The sequence below is a fragment of the Dromaius novaehollandiae genome, chromosome 8, assembly GCF_036370855.1.
Source record: "Dromaius novaehollandiae isolate bDroNov1 chromosome 8, bDroNov1.hap1, whole genome shotgun sequence".
Classification (NCBI taxonomy): Eukaryota; Metazoa; Chordata; class Aves; order Casuariiformes; family Dromaiidae; genus Dromaius; species Dromaius novaehollandiae.
In genome coordinates this window covers 13,309,535-13,324,987 of record NC_088105.1, presented here as the reverse complement: position 1 = coordinate 13,324,987, position 15,453 = coordinate 13,309,535, and the positions used below count along the sequence as shown (strand labels likewise).

The 15,453-nt window shown below is 59.9% G+C and overlaps 2 protein-coding genes across 3 annotated transcripts; both read right to left on the bottom strand.

The window, feature by feature from the left end:
* Positions 1-72: 72 nt before the first annotated feature.
* Positions 73-8,889, bottom strand: PRKAB2 (protein kinase AMP-activated non-catalytic subunit beta 2). 2 transcript variants are annotated; one of them, XM_064515709.1, is made up of 8 exons: positions 8,754-8,889; positions 5,768-5,944; positions 5,442-5,608; positions 4,383-4,476; positions 3,666-3,786; positions 1,954-2,087; positions 1,527-1,595; positions 73-1,049 (listed from the first exon to the last, which is right to left on the bottom strand). In XM_064515709.1, exons 2-8 carry the CDS (start codon positions 5,927-5,929, stop codon positions 972-974), a joined length of 825 nt encoding a protein of 274 aa, XP_064371779.1. In that variant the 5' UTR covers positions 5,930-5,944; positions 8,754-8,889; the 3' UTR covers positions 73-971. The 2 variants fall into 2 exon arrangements, with proteins under 2 accessions (XP_064371779.1, XP_064371780.1); XM_064515710.1 differs by having other exon boundaries at positions 3,672-3,786.
* Positions 8,890-9,376: 487 nt separating this feature from the next.
* On the bottom strand, positions 9,377-14,856 carry LOC135329010 (flavin-containing monooxygenase 5-like). Its single transcript, XM_064515706.1, has 8 exons — positions 14,454-14,856; positions 12,594-12,782; positions 12,345-12,507; positions 11,671-11,813; positions 10,804-11,003; positions 10,331-10,680; positions 10,173-10,245; positions 9,377-9,879 (listed from the first exon to the last, which is right to left on the bottom strand). The coding sequence occupies exons 1-8, from the start codon at positions 14,586-14,588 to the stop codon at positions 9,522-9,524; spliced, it is 1,611 nt and encodes a 536-aa protein (XP_064371776.1). The 5' UTR covers positions 14,589-14,856; the 3' UTR covers positions 9,377-9,521.
* Between the last annotated feature and the right edge of the window lie 597 nt (positions 14,857-15,453).

The following is a 15,453-nucleotide window of genomic DNA, read 5'->3' as shown; positions in this document are numbered from 1 at the left end:
CCGGGGGGGCAGCACAGGCGCTTGCCTCGCTGCTCCAGAGCCCCCCCCCCCCCAACACCAGGCCAGCAGCACTGAGAACAATAAATACTGTAATAAATAGAGAAAACCCTGTCACATGGCACTGCCCCAGCAGCAGACAGCACAGCTGGGGCTAGAGTCCTGGGGCATCTGCCCTGCTCCGCTCTCCCTGGGCCCCGCTCTAGCGGACGTGAGCACGGGTGCCCCTCTAGCTGCGCCAAAGCAAGCCCTGCCCCACGGAAGCGCTCCAAAGCGAGGACAGGGCGGCTGTCCGGGCCTCATCAGTGCTGGGCTGGCGGCAGGTAAAGCATGGCTGCCTCCAGCAGCACCCTCCCTCCCTCCCGCTGGCGCCACGCTGAACCCGAGAGGGCTGGTGCTGCAGCGGTGGGCGGGCACACAGCCAGAGGTGAGCGCTCTCCCTGAAGCTGGGGAGCGCCAGGAGGGGGCAGCCCCAAGGCCAGGGCTCAGGGATGCAGGGGACACATGGCAGAGCCCCTAGGGCTCAAGGAGGCCTTGGAGGGACGTCACCAGCACAACACAGCAATCTTCAGCAGGGAGGAGGTGCTCCCTGTAGGCCTGGGCTGGGGGTGGCAGGGCAGCGCCAGGACAGCCTCAGGGCCCCTTCAAGCTGGAGAAGAGGGGAGGGTGAAGCCCTTTCTGTGTGGGGAACGAGGGGAGGTGATTTTGGTGAGCAGCAAACAAAGCAGCCCCCAGGGACTTGCAGAAGCCAGCAGAGCTGTAGGTGGGTGGAAACCAAGGGTTAAATCAAACCACACCAGTAGGATGGGAGAGTGTCACAGGCCCCAGCAGGCCTGGGCTCATCGCTGGGGCTTGTGTCCCTGTCGGGTTCGAGGCTGGAGCCAGCAGCCAGTTCTCACACAGTCCTGTGGCCCAGCATGTGCAGACAAAGTGGCATTTCGTGTCCTGCGTGGGGGGGACGGTGAGGCGCCAGCTCAGATGGGCTTGTACAGCAGCGTGGTGACGTACTTCTTCTTGTAGCGGTGCGTGGCGCTGAGCACCATCACGCCATCCTGCAAGAGGCACAGCGTCAGCTGAGGCAGGCAGGCGCGCTCAACGCCATGTCGCAGCCTAGGCACGCTGACCTGGGAGCGGTGCACCCCTGAGGCAGCAGTGGGGAAGGAGCCCCCCGCAGCTCTGGGGGCTTGGGGAGCAGCCCCAGCCAGTCCCTGCTGTCCCAAGCCTTGCCGCGTGTGAGACACATCCAACATCCGTGACCAGAGCCAGGGCAGAGCGAGGATGCAGCAGGAGAGCCCAGTTCTGCCCAGCTCCACCAGACTGACGGGAGGCAACCACAGGAAACTGGGGGCTGTAAGGAGACCACAGCCCACATCCCTGCATGTGCCATGTTTCACCGAGCAGCCGAGCAGTCTTCACGTGAGTCTTTCTGTCCCTGCACCCCCCCGCTCCACACCCCAGCTGCCCAGGCTCTTGGGAACCAATGCAACTCCCCTTCCCTCACACAGCAGCCACCTGGGGTCTGCCCTTACCTTGATAGAGAGGGCATAGAGGTGGTTGAGCATAACATGGTTGGGTTCAGGCAGCAGAGCTGGGTCACACTGGAAAGAGAAGAAGTGTCACACAGAAACAGCAGAGCCCTGATCCCCCAAATCCAGCCCCAGCCATTACAGGCAGCAGGGAGGGAGATGGGAATTGGTGTCTCAGGTGATATGAGCTGCTGGTGTCTCTGGCTGTTCTGAACATGAAAAGATTCCAGCTAAGCACCAGGCAGAGCAAGAGACTAAAATGGAAGAGGTTAAGGGGAAAATTGACCCTTTTCCCAGTACATGGCAAGGGCCAGGCACCTGCCAAGGGGAGACCGGGCTCTTTGCAGGCAAGACTCCCCTTCCAGCCCCAGCCCACCTCTCCACATCAGGAGCAGGAGCCCACAGCATGCAGGCAGTGGCTGGTACCCACCGAGATGTTGGTGTCTTTGTTGAGGATGACCTGGAGGAGATGAGGTGGGAGGATAGGTGGGGATTTGAAGCGCTCCTCAGGCCGGTAGACATACATCTCTTGGCCATAGGGTCCAGGCGGTGAGCTTGACAGGTCTGAAAAGAATAGAAAGGAGACGTGAGAAGGCTAAAGCAGGACTGCCAAGCACAGAGCAGCTCCCAAGATGCTGAGAAGGACCCAGCAGGGTCTATCCAGCACTAAGGGCTTCCATGAGCCCAGCCTGCAATTGTTACTGGGCAGACTGGGATTAACATGCAGTGGGGCAGCAGCACAGGCTTATCACATACTTTGTGGCTGGAAGCCCAATGCCTTCTCCCCTGCAGGGCCTCAGAGCCCAGAGATCTGGCAATGGTGCAGGAGTACAGAAACTGGGGAGGCTGAGGTCCCCCCTTACAGCACACCCACATGCAAGCCTCCTCACAGTTTCCAGAAAGCCACCTGTACGTCATGCTGTAACACCAGTGCTCCCCACAGCATGGGGACAGAAGGTAGCTTCTTTTGTTTCAAAGGGGTCTTCAAGCCTTAGTTTCCCCTTGGCCATATATCCTATAGCAACAGCTCAGCCTCTTCACAGCAGCCAAGCAAGTGCTGGGCATTTCCAAGCATGGCTGTAAGCTGGTACGTGCACTGACACAACACAAGCAGCCTGTGGCATCCGACCCCAGACCCCTGCACACGACTCTCAGCGCTGCTGGGTTCTTCTCCCTGTTGCAAGCAGCTGGCTTGCCAGCCCAGGAGCTGCGCCCTCTGCAGCAGGCGCAGGAGCACACCAAGCAGCACGCCGGCACGCTCTCCGGTGTCGCAGGACTGCCTGACGAGGAGGTCCGCAAAGGGCAAACGGAAGTCCAGATTTAGCAGCCGTTCAGCCTGGGTGAGGAGACCACAGGAGCTCGTGGACACTGGAAGCTGGCTTGGCCGCATCGCCCAGCCATATCTGACCTGATCATTTTAGGACAGCCAGCACCCTGAAGGGCTCCACCTCACTGGAGTTACTGCTGCTTGCTGGCTTCTTTCCGATGAAGTACCTCCTGCTCAGGCTGGGCAAGGACACGGAGCTGAGCCTGTACCTTAGACAGGGCTCACGCCATGGACAGCAGGCCACATTCAGAGTGCCCTGGACCAAAACATGACTGAGCTACCTGCCAGCACTGCACACCGAGCCAGCACTGCCAGTGTCCGAGCGGTAACCTAACCTGCTGCTGTAACACAAGTGGAGAGGGAGGTTTCCGATGGGTTAGCACTAGGACAAATTGCCTTGGCACAAAAGCCAAGAATGGCTGCTGAAAATAACCTGGATCCTGTTCCCACCTAACTTATACCCCAGATCAGATGACTTACTCACATTTGAGAGACAGAAGGAGGTAACGTTCCCAGCAGGCTAGGCTCTGGCATTCGCCAGTCTGAAATGGCCCCAGCCCCATGCAGGCACTGACTCCATTGTGGGCCAGCGATACCACAGAACGAGTTACAACCAGCATAGCCCCTTTACAAAGACAAGGCCCTGGCCAGGGGCTGCTTAGGATGAGGGCAGGACACACCACCAAACACTACTCTCCCTGGGAGGTGGGCCCGCACCTCTGCTCAGGTGGCCTGTTACCACCAGAGAAGCAAGTCTCAGAGCGAAGGAGGTGGAAAATGGCACATGCAAAGCTGCAATACCACAAAAAACTCACCCCGACCTGAGGTTTCTGAGCTCTCCAGAGAATCCACCTTCAAAGCATCGAACACCTCAAAGTCAGACTTCTTGACGTGAATCAGGTTGTTAATTGTCCCCATCTGGCTGGTGACTACAGGCTGAAGAGAAGAATTGAGGTAAGAGTCTTTCTATGTTCACCTTCAATTGAATCACACTCGGACCCTTCCCAGCTCCTCATAGCCCAGGTTCTCCTTGCCATGCCATAACCTCAGAGCACAAGTGGCCAGTGTCTAGCTCTGTTCTATGCTAGCAGATCTCTGCTGTTTACCCCAGGAGGATTTTCCCATACTCCCAGGCTCCTACCCCTACAACACCTCCTGTTTTCATCCTCCTTCCTGCTCCTCGCTGATGGGTAAGTGTCCTCTCTCCTTCCCATGCTGCTCCTGCATGATTCAGTTTGGAGGAGAACCTGTAAGTGAACAATGGCCCGTGGCCTGCCTTCCTTTACAACCAATTCAAATGGGGTTTAAAGGCTTTCTGGTGTCTCACTGCCCCTTCTTCCTCCCTGACGCTCTCCCATATAGCATGTCTAAGTCCAGAGGTACCAGCCTCTGGAAAGATTCAGGGGATGGAGGTGCTCCTTTTGTTTTGGCAGATACGCCCTGCTCTTCCTGCTCCCCCTCTGCTGCAGTTATACAACATCTAGTACCTCAAAAGAAGGCAAGATCCACAGGCATAAAACTTTGAAAGTTACCTCAGAAGGATCATGGACCCACTGGCCATCCACAAAAAATTTGTACTGGTGCTCTCCTTCAGGGAGGTCCAGGATAGCAACAAAGTCATTGTGGCTGGAAGGAGAGAACAGATGTGCAACAGCGTTACCCTGGTGCTGCTCTGGCCGCTGCTCTTCCATGGGGTCCCAGGACACAGCACTTTGTCCCACACCATCCAGTCCCCCTGCCCCCAGCCCAGGATTCAGCTTGGTCATCACTGGTGACCTGAGGCACAGGCACAGCAGGCACCAGCATTCAGGGCACAAGCACAGCTCGAACCCCTGGGAGTCCAGCCACAAAGAGCACAGGAGGCAACTCAGCTTGCAAACCTGCCCTGCATCCCCAGGGAAAGTCAGCGTGACAGACACTCCATGAAAGACGCACCAGACAGAATGTGTGGGCAGCAAACCTAAACCTGGGCTGGCACTGCGAGAGGGCAGCAGAAAAGTATAGCCGCTCTGTTTGTGCTGTCTGCAATTGGGATAAACGCAGTCCATATGATTTGCTGGGATTATGCCCAGGGTCCTCCTTCACAGTGACTCCACGGAAATCACTACTGTATCGCAGAGCAGCAACAAAATCATTAGGGCAGGAGGACACGTGAGGGACAACTAAACAACCCCTGCCAGCAACAATACGACTAGGCAAGGGGTAAGATAACAGACAAGGGAAGAGCTAACAGCTTCCAAGAAATAGCTGCATACCTGGGCAGGGCTCTGCTGCCAGGACTAGATGCTGCATGACATCCATCTGGGAAAATAAAGCGGCCCATCCTGTCCTGTCCCTCTGATTCACAACCTCCCACCACCACAGCCACACCACCCAGGGAAGAAGCTGACTAGATACCTGTGCTTGGGCCACATATTTGTGCTCTACCTTGGGCGTTGTGAATGGAGAAAAGCTGCGTAAACAAAGGAAACAGCAACCAGCACAGGGAAGGGAAAACAGCTCCAGTGATGGAGCAGGGGACAGTTAATGGGATAGCATAGCTGCGTGGCCTGTAACACAGGGATCAGAAGGTGATCTGAGGGCCTGGCTACCTTTTGATGAGTGGGATCTTGGCACTCCAGTTGTTGAAAGACCCAGAGATGAAGACCTCTTTGCCCCCATCAGCCCAGCGGATGACAGTGGGACGAGCCTGTTGCGATGGTTTCACTGACTCCTCCAGATCTGGCTGCCAGGATACGAACTCCTTGTCCCCAGGAATCTGAGCAAAGAAAACCAAGTCTGACCAAGACACAGAGACAACTGGAACCATGTTCACTTCTCTCTTGACTCCACCAGCCCATCTGCACATCATAGAAAAGAGCACTGCAGAGCCAGGACTCCAGGCAGAAGGACAGGGAAGGCATTGGCTTGCCTGTACCTTGGAGTCATGGGAGCTGAAAACACTGGGGTCGTCGGTGCTGCCCACCATGATCTTGTGTGGGTGCTCCTTGGTAGAATGGGGAGCACCAGAGCCGTCCGAGCGGTGGGACTTGGAGCCATGGCGCTCCCCAGACAGTCGCTCGCTGGTGGTGTTTCCCATGGCAGCTCAGCAGCCCTGTGGGAGAGAAGACGACTGTTTCTGTGCTCACAGGCTCCTGCAGTGAGGCAGTGAAGGCACCATTTCCCAATGTCCTTTGCCTGGGGAGACTGACAGCAATCCTAAAAAAGGCCCAAAGTTCATTCCTACTGCCAAGTTTGGGAGCTGAAAAGGAATTTAACAAACAAGATGACTTGACCTAATTATAGCCATATCCTTATGAGCCATTGCTCTAGTTAATCTGGTGTTATACTCTAAAACAGATACTAGTTACACTGCATCCTACACAGCCCTCACTAGCCAGCATAGTAGAGGGGCTGATGAGAAAAATAAAGCCAACCTTTATTGGCATATTGGCAAATCAATTGCTTAGCATAAACAGAGCCTCTTTCACAGTCCCAACAGGCTCTGCAGACAAAATCTCTACATCCAGTAAGAAAACAGCCAGGAAGTGAGAGAAGCAGCTGTTTAACAGCGCTCAACAACTCCCAAGGGCTCGTGGACAGAGAAGCAGAGCCTTGCGCCTGGCAAAAGCAACAGGGAGAGTTTAAAGTGCTCAAGTGGAATTGCCCAAGCTGGAGCTTGGCCAAGGCATAAGGCTAACACCCTGGTGTCTGCAGAAAGCTCAGCTCTTGATGGCATTCACTTATCATTCACCAGGCAAGCTGCCACGTCAGCTCTGGCACAGCACAGCAAGGGTGTCCACTTGTTATAGCCCTCGCCAGCGGCACTACCATGAGCGGTCAGGCATCTGGCTGGCCATCCAGAGGCACACCATGAACAAAAGGTAAGTCTGGCTGCCTCAGCACTGCTCTGTGGGAGACTGGGCATCATTCAATTTCATCCAGTTCAGCAATGCAAAGCAGGAAGAACTTGCCATATTGTGTCAAGCTATGAACAGCTACACACCTCTCAGGGCAAACAACAAAGCCATCACAAGTTACAGAGGTCTCTTCAGGCCTGCTCCAGGCCTTACCCAACTTGCAGCAGCTGAGAAGCATGGCAGGTCTTGCCCCCTTCCCAGGTTTGTTCTGTAGCTCACATGCTTTCTGTCACACTATGCTGATCTCCAGCTCTGGGGGCAAGGCAGTAGGATAGCCAGCCTTACTTCATACACTTAGTTGTGACATTCTGAGATTTGTTTAGAAGATTAGGTTATGCATAGGGTGCCAGGCAAGGATGCCAGCCAAAGCCAGGCTTCAGAACGTTACTTGTAGAGCAATTACTAAAGTATTTCTTAAATCCTTAGGGCTAAAAGACAGCTCAAGAGGACAGCTACCCATACTACCACCCCCTCGCTGAGCTAAGATCAAGCGTGCCTGAACAGCCCAGGATAGGAGAGATGCTCCACTTGCTTTGACATCTTCCCCCTTTCCCCTGTCCCTGGAGGACACTGAACCAGCTCCTCATAAAACCTGCCCCTGCTAAACTATATATGGTGTTAAGTTTCTTCCCTGCTATCTCAGCTAAGACTCTCTTACTTCTCATCTACTAGGAGCAAGGTAAGAAGGGCTGAACAAGACAGCTCTGAGAGATAATGTGCAGACTGTTACAGATTTGAAAGCTCCTCCTTCTCTTTTCTAGAAGGAATCCAATCCCTCTGACTCTCCCTCAGTGGACACATTCTCCAGATGTTCCCCAAGGTTCCTCCCAAGTGGTTACTCCTTTCCAAAGCATGGCACCTAAAACTCAGTGCAGACAAGAACCATCTCCTGTATCTTGCACACAGCCACACTGCTGTGCTGGAATAGCAATATCCTCCTGCAGCAACTCACACGCAGCTTGTAAATTCTTCTGATGCCAGTCCATTTCAGTGCTCTGCGCACAGCCTGTTGTGCTTCGCTTTACTGAATTAACTTTTACTGATGAAACCCTCCAAGGTTCAGCCACCCATTGTAGCACAGCATCCTCTGACAGTCTGATACAGGTACCTTCTAATGCATCATGCAAGTCATTAATGAAAACACTGCCTATATAAAGTGCTAGCCTTGTCTGGCCCCTACGCCTCCAGCTTCCTTGTGAAAATGGCACGTGATGTGCACAAAGCCCTCCTAAATGTACCACACTTACTGCTTCTCCCCCTTCTTTTGGGCCAGCTACCCTGCCACAAAAAAATACCCGAGCAGCCTGAAGAGATTTATTATGAGGAGATCGGTTTGCTGCTCAGCCAGCAGTTGCCCACAGCCTGCTCAGTTGACACCTCTTGGTACTGAAGTTAGCCAAGAGAGCTTCATGTCACTGGACTCTCCTGTCCCCCTCTCTTAGAAAAGAAAACAGGAGCTCAGTGATCGTGCTGGCCCGAGCCCAAGGTGACGAGCCTGGAAACCGGGGAGAAGGAAGCGCCTCATCCTGGATCTGCTGAACGCACCGAGCGGCCGTAGCTGCGACCAGGGCTTTGGCCCGGCCGGCCGGGCCGCGGCGGAGCAGCCGCAGCCGCAGCAGCGCGGGTCAGAGCAGCGCAACCAATGCCGGGACCCCGCCGGGACCCCGCCGGCACGGCCGCGCTCCGCCGCCCCCCGCCCTTTCCGGCAGCGCTGGCGGGTCGCAGCGAAGCATCTCCACGGCGGCGACAGACACCGCGGCGGCCCCGCGAGGCCTGGAGCCGGGCCCGGCCACCGCGGCCCACGCGCGGGCGCCCGCGGCGACACCCGCCACCCCGGCAACGCCCCCCAACCGGCCCCGCCAACCGCCGCCGCGGCCGCCGCCAGCCAGGCCCGCGCTGCCCCTGCGCCACGGGCAGCGCCGAGCGCCGCGCTGCCGGCCGCGCCGCGCGCCGCCCCCCGCCCCAGCACAGACAGCGACGGACACGGCCTCGCCCCGGCCCCACCTGGCTGCCGCCGCCACCGCGTCCCCGCTCTCCGCCTCCGTCCAAAATGGCGACACGCCCCGGCCGCCACCGCCAGCCCCTGCGAGACGTTCTGGCCCGCCCCCGCGCTGCTCTCTATGGCCGCGCCCCCGCGCCCCGCCTGCCCGAGCACCGCGGCTGCCCGACCACCGGGCGGTAAGAGGGCGGTCGCCCCGAGGGCGGACCGGGCTGCGGGGCTGCCCCGCGCGCGGGCAGGAGCGGGGCTGGCCCCTCCGCACCGCCTTGCTGCCTCCCGGCCGCTGGGCAGCCTCCATTTTTTTTGAGGGCAGCCTGACTTCAAGCGGCTGCCGGAGCCGGGCGGCAGCCATTTTTGTTAGGGGCGGTGGGGCTGGCGCACGGCCATCTTGGCTGAGGGCAGCTCGGGCTGCCAGGCGCCCGGAGCGGGCGGGCGGCCATGTCGGTTGAGGGCAGGCCCCGGGCTGGGGCCAGGTGGGAGGCCCGGGGGTGGCGGGGTGCGCAGGCGGCTGGGGGGGGGGGACACCCCGAGGCACCTCGCGGACCGAGGCTGGAGCTGGAGACGAGATGGGGGCGGCCAAGACATTCATGCAGTGTGGCCAGCAACCCCCTCGGCTTGGGGGCCAACTTTATTGCCCTCTTCCAAGGGGTCCCCAAGGGCAGCGAGGGGGGTGGAGACAGCGTGTTGCGAAGAACCGGTTTCCTCTGCGCCTGCCAAAGCCCCAAAGGAGGAAGACAAGTGTCAGCAGGACTCCGTCTCCTTCGGCTGGAGAGTCAAGGAGAAAGCGAGACGTAGACGAGGGTGGCCACAATCAGGCCGATGCTGAGGAAGACCTTGAAGATGTGGGGCACCGAGGTGGTGCGGGGAGGCGCGTCCCCGGCCCGCGCGTGCAGTGGCTTGACGACGCGCTCCCACTGGGTCAGGATGGCCTGCCGGGCGCCCGCCCACCTCCCCGGGCCCCGCAGGCGGTACTGGTAGGGGGTGCAGGGGCCCAACAGCACCTCCGTCGCCAGCCGGGGGTCGGTGAGGAAGAGGGTGAGCAGGTTGGGCTTGACGCCCAGCTGGCAGGCGAGCTCGTCCATGTAGGGGATGTAATCCACCTGGATGGTGTGCCGCTGGCTCCGCACGTACCTGCGGGAGGAGGCAGACGGGCGCTAGGGCTGCAATCTGGGGGCGTGCTGGGCGCAGAGCGGGGAGCTTCGGGGATGGCGGCGGGGTTGCTGGGGGTGAGGGTGGTGAGCAGAGAGCGGGGCCGGAGGAGAAGGGGGAGGGAGCGGCGCGTCCCGCTCGTGGTGCGCGGGAAGGCGGGAGGGACCGGGTCGCACAGGGAGGGACGGGAAGGGCAAGGACCCCGGGGGCTGCTCTACTGCCAGCAGCCAGGCAAGCCTGGCGCCGTGTCCCAGCGGTTCCTGGTGGGACCTTACCGCTTGGCCATCTCTTCTTTCTTCTGGTTGATGTCAGCCTCCATGTCGCACCTCGGAGGCAGTTTGTTCAGTCCTGGAGGGGAAGAGCCAGAGCGGGTTTGGGTTTCAGGTGTGCGGGCTGCAGGCTATAGCCCTGGGGCACGTTTTGCCTCGCTTACCCTTGAAGACACGGGTGGCCCAGCGGCACTGGAGCTCGGAGATGGGCATGATGGCGCCCAGGGGCTGGACAAGGCCGATGAAAGCCAGCGTTGGCTTCTCCAGGTGGGCGGGGAACACAAACTTGTACAGGGAGATCTGGTTCTCCACCACTGTGACACAGTCCTCGAGGAAGGGGAAGGAGAAGCTGTATCCTGTGGCAAAGACCACGGCGTCAATATCTTCCTTGGTGCCGTCCTCAAAGATGGCAGCGGTTGCCGTGAACTCCCGGACGTTCGGCTTGACCCTCACCCTGCCCGAAATGATGCGGTTGGGCAGGTCATCGTTGATGGTTGGGTGCTGGTGGAGGATCCTGGAAGGGCACAGACAAACCTTGCAAAGGGCCTGGGGCGGGTGCGTGGTGGTTTCTCCAGGCCGGTGAGCGGTGTTTCCCAGCACCTGGGGCAGGGCCTTGGCATGCTCTCCCCACGCTTACCCGTGCCGGGGCTGCAGGCCGTAGAGCGCATGGTCGAACCGAGCATTCAGCTTCCTCTCCAGGGTGAACCGCCTGATGGAGAGGGGAATGAGGCTGTGGAGGAGCTGGATGTGGCGGGTAATGTAGGTGAAGTCAAAGGGGTAGCCGCTTTCGGCAAGGCGGTGCAGCACCCAGGCCCCGCGCCTGGTGCTGAGGAAGACCTGGGAGGAAGGACAGGGGAAGTGGAGGTGCCACAGGTGGCATGAGGGACAAGAGCTGTGTGCTGAGAGCTGTTTCCCTTCTGCACCCCAAAGAGGCGTGCGAGTCCCCTGCCTGGCAACCGCGCAGCTGGGATCAGCTGGGAGGGGGGTTGGGGTGCCACCACAGTCCCAGTCAGTGGGTGCTCCTCCAAATTGCGTGCTGCCTCCAGGCTCCATGCAGCAGCCAGAGGACTGAGCTATGCTCTTGCTGTGCCCCTTGGACACTGGGGTTGCTGACACAGCTGCTGGGGTAATGACAGCCACCCCCTGCAAGAGGGGATGGGAGATGTTCTTGAAGGGATACGGTGCAGGAGGCAGGGGAGCCTGCAGGCGATGGAGGAGGCCTGCTGGTACCCTTCGGGATCAGGTTGCTCTCTATAAATAAACGTGCCAGTGAGGGAGAAGAGCCTTTTAAGCTGAAGTGCAATGTTGGCCTGAAATCAGACAGGTCTGCATGGGCCAGGAATAAATATAGTCTGGGAGCGAGATGAGGGAGATGCGAAGTGTCTGGCCACCGGTCGGCTCTGGCAGCACAGGCACTGGGCGAAAACCCAGCCAGGTTTTAAATGAGGCCCTCCCAGGGGACAGAGGGCATCCCCATGCGCGCACAGCCATGCCTCGGGCAGACCTGCTTCGCCGTGGGGCCCAGCTCCACGGCAATGTCGGTGCCTGAATTCCCAATGCCGATCACCACAACTCGCTTCTCTGAGAAGGCCTGCGGGGTCTTGTACTCCCGGCTGTGCAGGTACCAGCCCTCAAACCTTTCCAGCCCTGGGAGAAGAGAGCAGAGCAGAGCCGTGCTGGGGAGGGACCGTGGGGCGAGGGGGAAGCTGTCCCCCTGCTCGGGCTGGTGATGTGTTTTGGGAAGGAGCTGAGCCCACCGTGACCAGCAGGAGTGAAGCAGCCCTGCGACAGTGCCCAGAGAGGCGGCAGCATCTCCAGCCTGGGAGATGCTCACTGGGACGCAGCCCAGTGCGTGGGGCAGGGCGGAGACTGGAGACCTCCCCGGCTCCCTTCCCTAAATCCTCCTGGAATTCAGCAGTATCTGCCCGCAGAGCAGAGTGGTTTGGTCAGATGCTGAAGGCACTGCGAGAGCCTCGTGGCAGACAGACCACCAAAATGGGTGGGAGTGCCCATTCCAGCTATGGGGAGTGGTGCAGGAACCCATGTTTCTGGCAGCAAGCGCAGCAGGGCCAGAGCTATGCCAGAGAGGCCAGCGCTTTGAGGGGCCTCGGGGAGCGGGTAAGGGGCCAGCAGGGCTGTGAGGCCCGTGGTGGGCTGAGGGGAGCTGGCGTGGCGTACCCGGGAAGCTGTGCAGCGGGAGGTGCGCATCAGTGTGGTGCCCGGTGCACACCAGCACGGCGTCGAAGACGGCCGACTCCTGCTCCCCATCGCTCTCGGTGACCACGTCCCACTGGCCGGTGACGGCGAAGTCGGGGCGCTTCGCCACGCGGCACACGCTGGTCTGGGTACAGGGGGCAGGGAGCGGGTGTCAGGCTACACCCGGCCTGCCCGAGACCCCCGTGCCCCGCAGCACCCCACGGCACTCACCTCGAAGCGGATGTGTCGGAGCAGGTCGAAGTGCTGGGCATACATGCGGAAGTACTCCATGATCTGGGAGTTGTGCATGTAGTTGGGGAAGTCGTCAGGGATGGGGAAGTCGCTGAAGCACATCATCTCCTTGGAGGTGTTGATGATGACGGACTTGTAGATGCTGGCGCGGCCCTCCTCGGGGTACTCCTGCAGGACAGGAGCATGGCTCAGCACCCATTGGGACTCCCGGGGCGAGGGACAGGGCTGCAGGGTGCTCTGTGCAGGTGCCTGGCTGGCTTGGCATGTCTTTGCTCGTGGCTTGCCATGCCTGCAGGGTCAGGCCCTACCTGGGGTCTGGAATAAGCTGCAGCTGGTTGGAGCTGCAACAGCAGTTGGACTGAGACAGCCTGGGAAGAGATGGAGGGAACTGAGACCAGGACAGCCTGGGGAGGGGTAGACAGGGCCGGGAGCAGGACTAGGACAGCCCAGGAAGGGATGGATGGGAAGACTGAGCCAGGACAGTGAGGGCTGGCCCAAGGAGTGGGTCTGTGAAGAGGGTCCCATTCTGCTGGTGGTGGAAAAGAGACTGTCCCAGTGTGGTCAGTACACGAGGTTGCACCGAGGGAACGTCCCGATGCAGGAGCCGTTCTTGTTTTCCATGGTGTACTCCGGAAGCTGCGGGTGGGACCGGCCACCCACAAAATGAGAGAGGAAGCTCTGAACTGGTATGAAGAAATGTGGTAATGTGGCGGGCAAGCAAGGTGTGTGCCTCTGCAGCATGGTGGGCAGTCCAGTGCCTTGACTTCCCTGCTCCCACTGGTGCCCTGTTTCCACGTTTCCTTCAGCCTTTGATATGGGGCTTGGTGGTGTCTGGGAGCGGTGGGGGTGCTCAGGCCTCGATAAGGCAGCGTGCTCCTCGGGCACCCGCCGTACCAATGCCCTTGCCCCAGCAGGGCTTTCAGGCTGCTGAGCCAGCTCTGGTGTTTCTGGCTCAGCCACCATTCCTGTCCTCGGGGTGATTTCTGCCTGACCAACCTGCCGGCTCAGCTTCAGGCTGCCCTGTGCTCACTGTGCTGCACCGTTGCTGTTTCAAAGCCACCATGGACAAAATCAGTGGCATTTCAGCCAAACAACCCCAAATCCCTGCACTGGCATAGTGCAGTGTCCCCCCAGGGTATCTGGGCATGTCAGCAGGGCCCATCTTTCTGGGGGCTGTGGCAGGTGGTTCCCCGGGGGGAAAACACAGCAGCATTGCAAGGCGAGCGTAGGGATGAGCTCAGTGGCTTCCCTGGAGGCAGGGAGAGCAAAGGCAGAGGCGTGCTCCTTGTGTCTGCCTGAGAGAGGAGCACAGAAGCAGAGGAGAGTGGCCCGAGAAGGGATGGAGGGGACTGGGACTGGGACTGGGACAGCCCGGGAAGGGATGGAGCAGACTGGGATGGGGAGAGCCAAGGAAGGGATGGACAGGAGCAGGAGCAAGACTGGGACAGCACAGGGAGGGACAGATGGGAAGACCGAGACAGGGCAGTGAGTGCTGGCCCAAGGAGTGGGTCTGTGAGGAAGGTCCTGTGCCGCTGGTGGTGGAAAGGAGCCCGTTCCCGTGTGGTCAGCACACGAGGTTGCGCCAAGGGAGCAGCCCGCTGCTGGAGCAGTTCTCCACAGCGTGCCTTGGCTGCTGCGCTGCCGCGCAAGTGCAAAGCAGGGGTGTGGTGCTTTGGTAGCTGATGACGAAGGATACTCTCTGTGCTGGAGCTGCTGCCACAGCCCAGCCTGAGGCTTTCTGCTTGCCGCGGCGTGTGGGGAGACCTGCCGTGCCAGGATGCCAAACGCGGGTAGGGGGGGACCCTGCCGCAGCTCCCTGCAGTGTGGTGCCAGACTTACCTCGAATCGCCAGAGCCCGCCGATGTCCCTGCTCCTCTCAAAGCAGGTGGGTGCCAGCCCCTCGTCCAGGCAGCATTTCACAGCGCACAGGCCAGAGGCGCCGGCCCCGATGATCGCTACTCTGTGGGTGGCCATGTCCCACGGTCCAGCGTCAGGGATGGTGGGGAAGCCTTGGCCAAGGGTGGTGCTTGCTCAGGAGGGGGCACGCGGCCCGGCGGGTCGTGCAGTGAAGAGGGATGGAGAGGTGTGTCCGGTTGCGTGTGGTCGGCGCTGGGCAAGCGAGAGGGTGGGAGCAGGGCTGACGCCTCCCTGTGCTCCCTGGCACAGCGCAGACAGCCGAGGCGAACCAGGGTGTTACAAGAAGTGTTTCTCCCAGACATGATTTACAGGTTCCTGACGGGGCCATGCCACGCCTCCTGCCCATGTGCCCTCCCTCCCTCCTCAAAGGTGTCATTATTGTATATAAGCACCTAGTGATGCTGAGGCCAGCCCCAGGGGCTTCCTGAGTGCAGGGGCTGAGATGTAGCCTGGCTGCAGATTTTGGCAGGCCACCATGTGGAAAGCAATGTGGCGGGGAGAAATGCTGGTGCCGGTGGGCAGCAGCCTTGCCAGCCTCGGCACAGGGTAGCCAGGACCTGCTGCCACTGCTCCGGGTCCCTGAGCAGCACCCGCTGCCAGGCGGTCCCCCAGAGGGGCCATGCAGGAGGCGAGCGTGGCCGCGTGGGACTGAGCTGCTGCAGGGCCGCGGGAGGTGCGACGTGGGCTGCGAGCCACCGCGACTCGCTCCATCCGAGCGCACTGGCCACAGGCTGGCTCCAAGGTGGCAACGCTGACCGTCTCTGCCCCAGGCAAGGCTGTTTTGTTGTGGCTGCATGTGTGCACGTGTGTGCGAGCCTGCATGCGTGTGCACGCACGTGCAGCCAGCGCTGGCGCTGTGCACAGCCAGGCAGCTGCGGCGAGGCTGCTGCGTGCACGGAGGCCGCGGTGGCGCCTGCGATGG

Coding starts and splice junctions, on each gene's coding strand:
- PRKAB2 (XM_064515709.1), bottom strand. CDS start 5,929: ATGGGAAACACCACCAGCGAGCGACTGTCTGGGGAGCGCCATGGCTCC. Junction 4,477..5,441: donor AAGATCCCACTCATCAAAAG/GTAGCCAGGCCC, acceptor CTCTCCTTCCAG/CCACAATGACTTTGTTGCTA. Junction 2,088..3,665: donor CTCAGAAACCTCAGGTCGGG/GTGAGTTTTTTG, acceptor TATTCTTTTCAG/ACCTGTCAAGCTCACCGCCT.
- LOC135329010 (XM_064515706.1), bottom strand. CDS start 14,588: ATGGCCACCCACAGAGTAGCGATCATCGGGGCCGGCGCCTCTGGCCTG. Junction 10,246..10,330: donor GGCCACCCGTGTCTTCAAGG/GTAAGCGAGGCA, acceptor CTTCCCCTCCAG/GACTGAACAAACTGCCTCCG. Junction 9,880..10,172: donor AAAGAAGAGATGGCCAAGCG/GTAAGGTCCCAC, acceptor CTCCTCCCGCAG/GTACGTGCGGAGCCAGCGGC.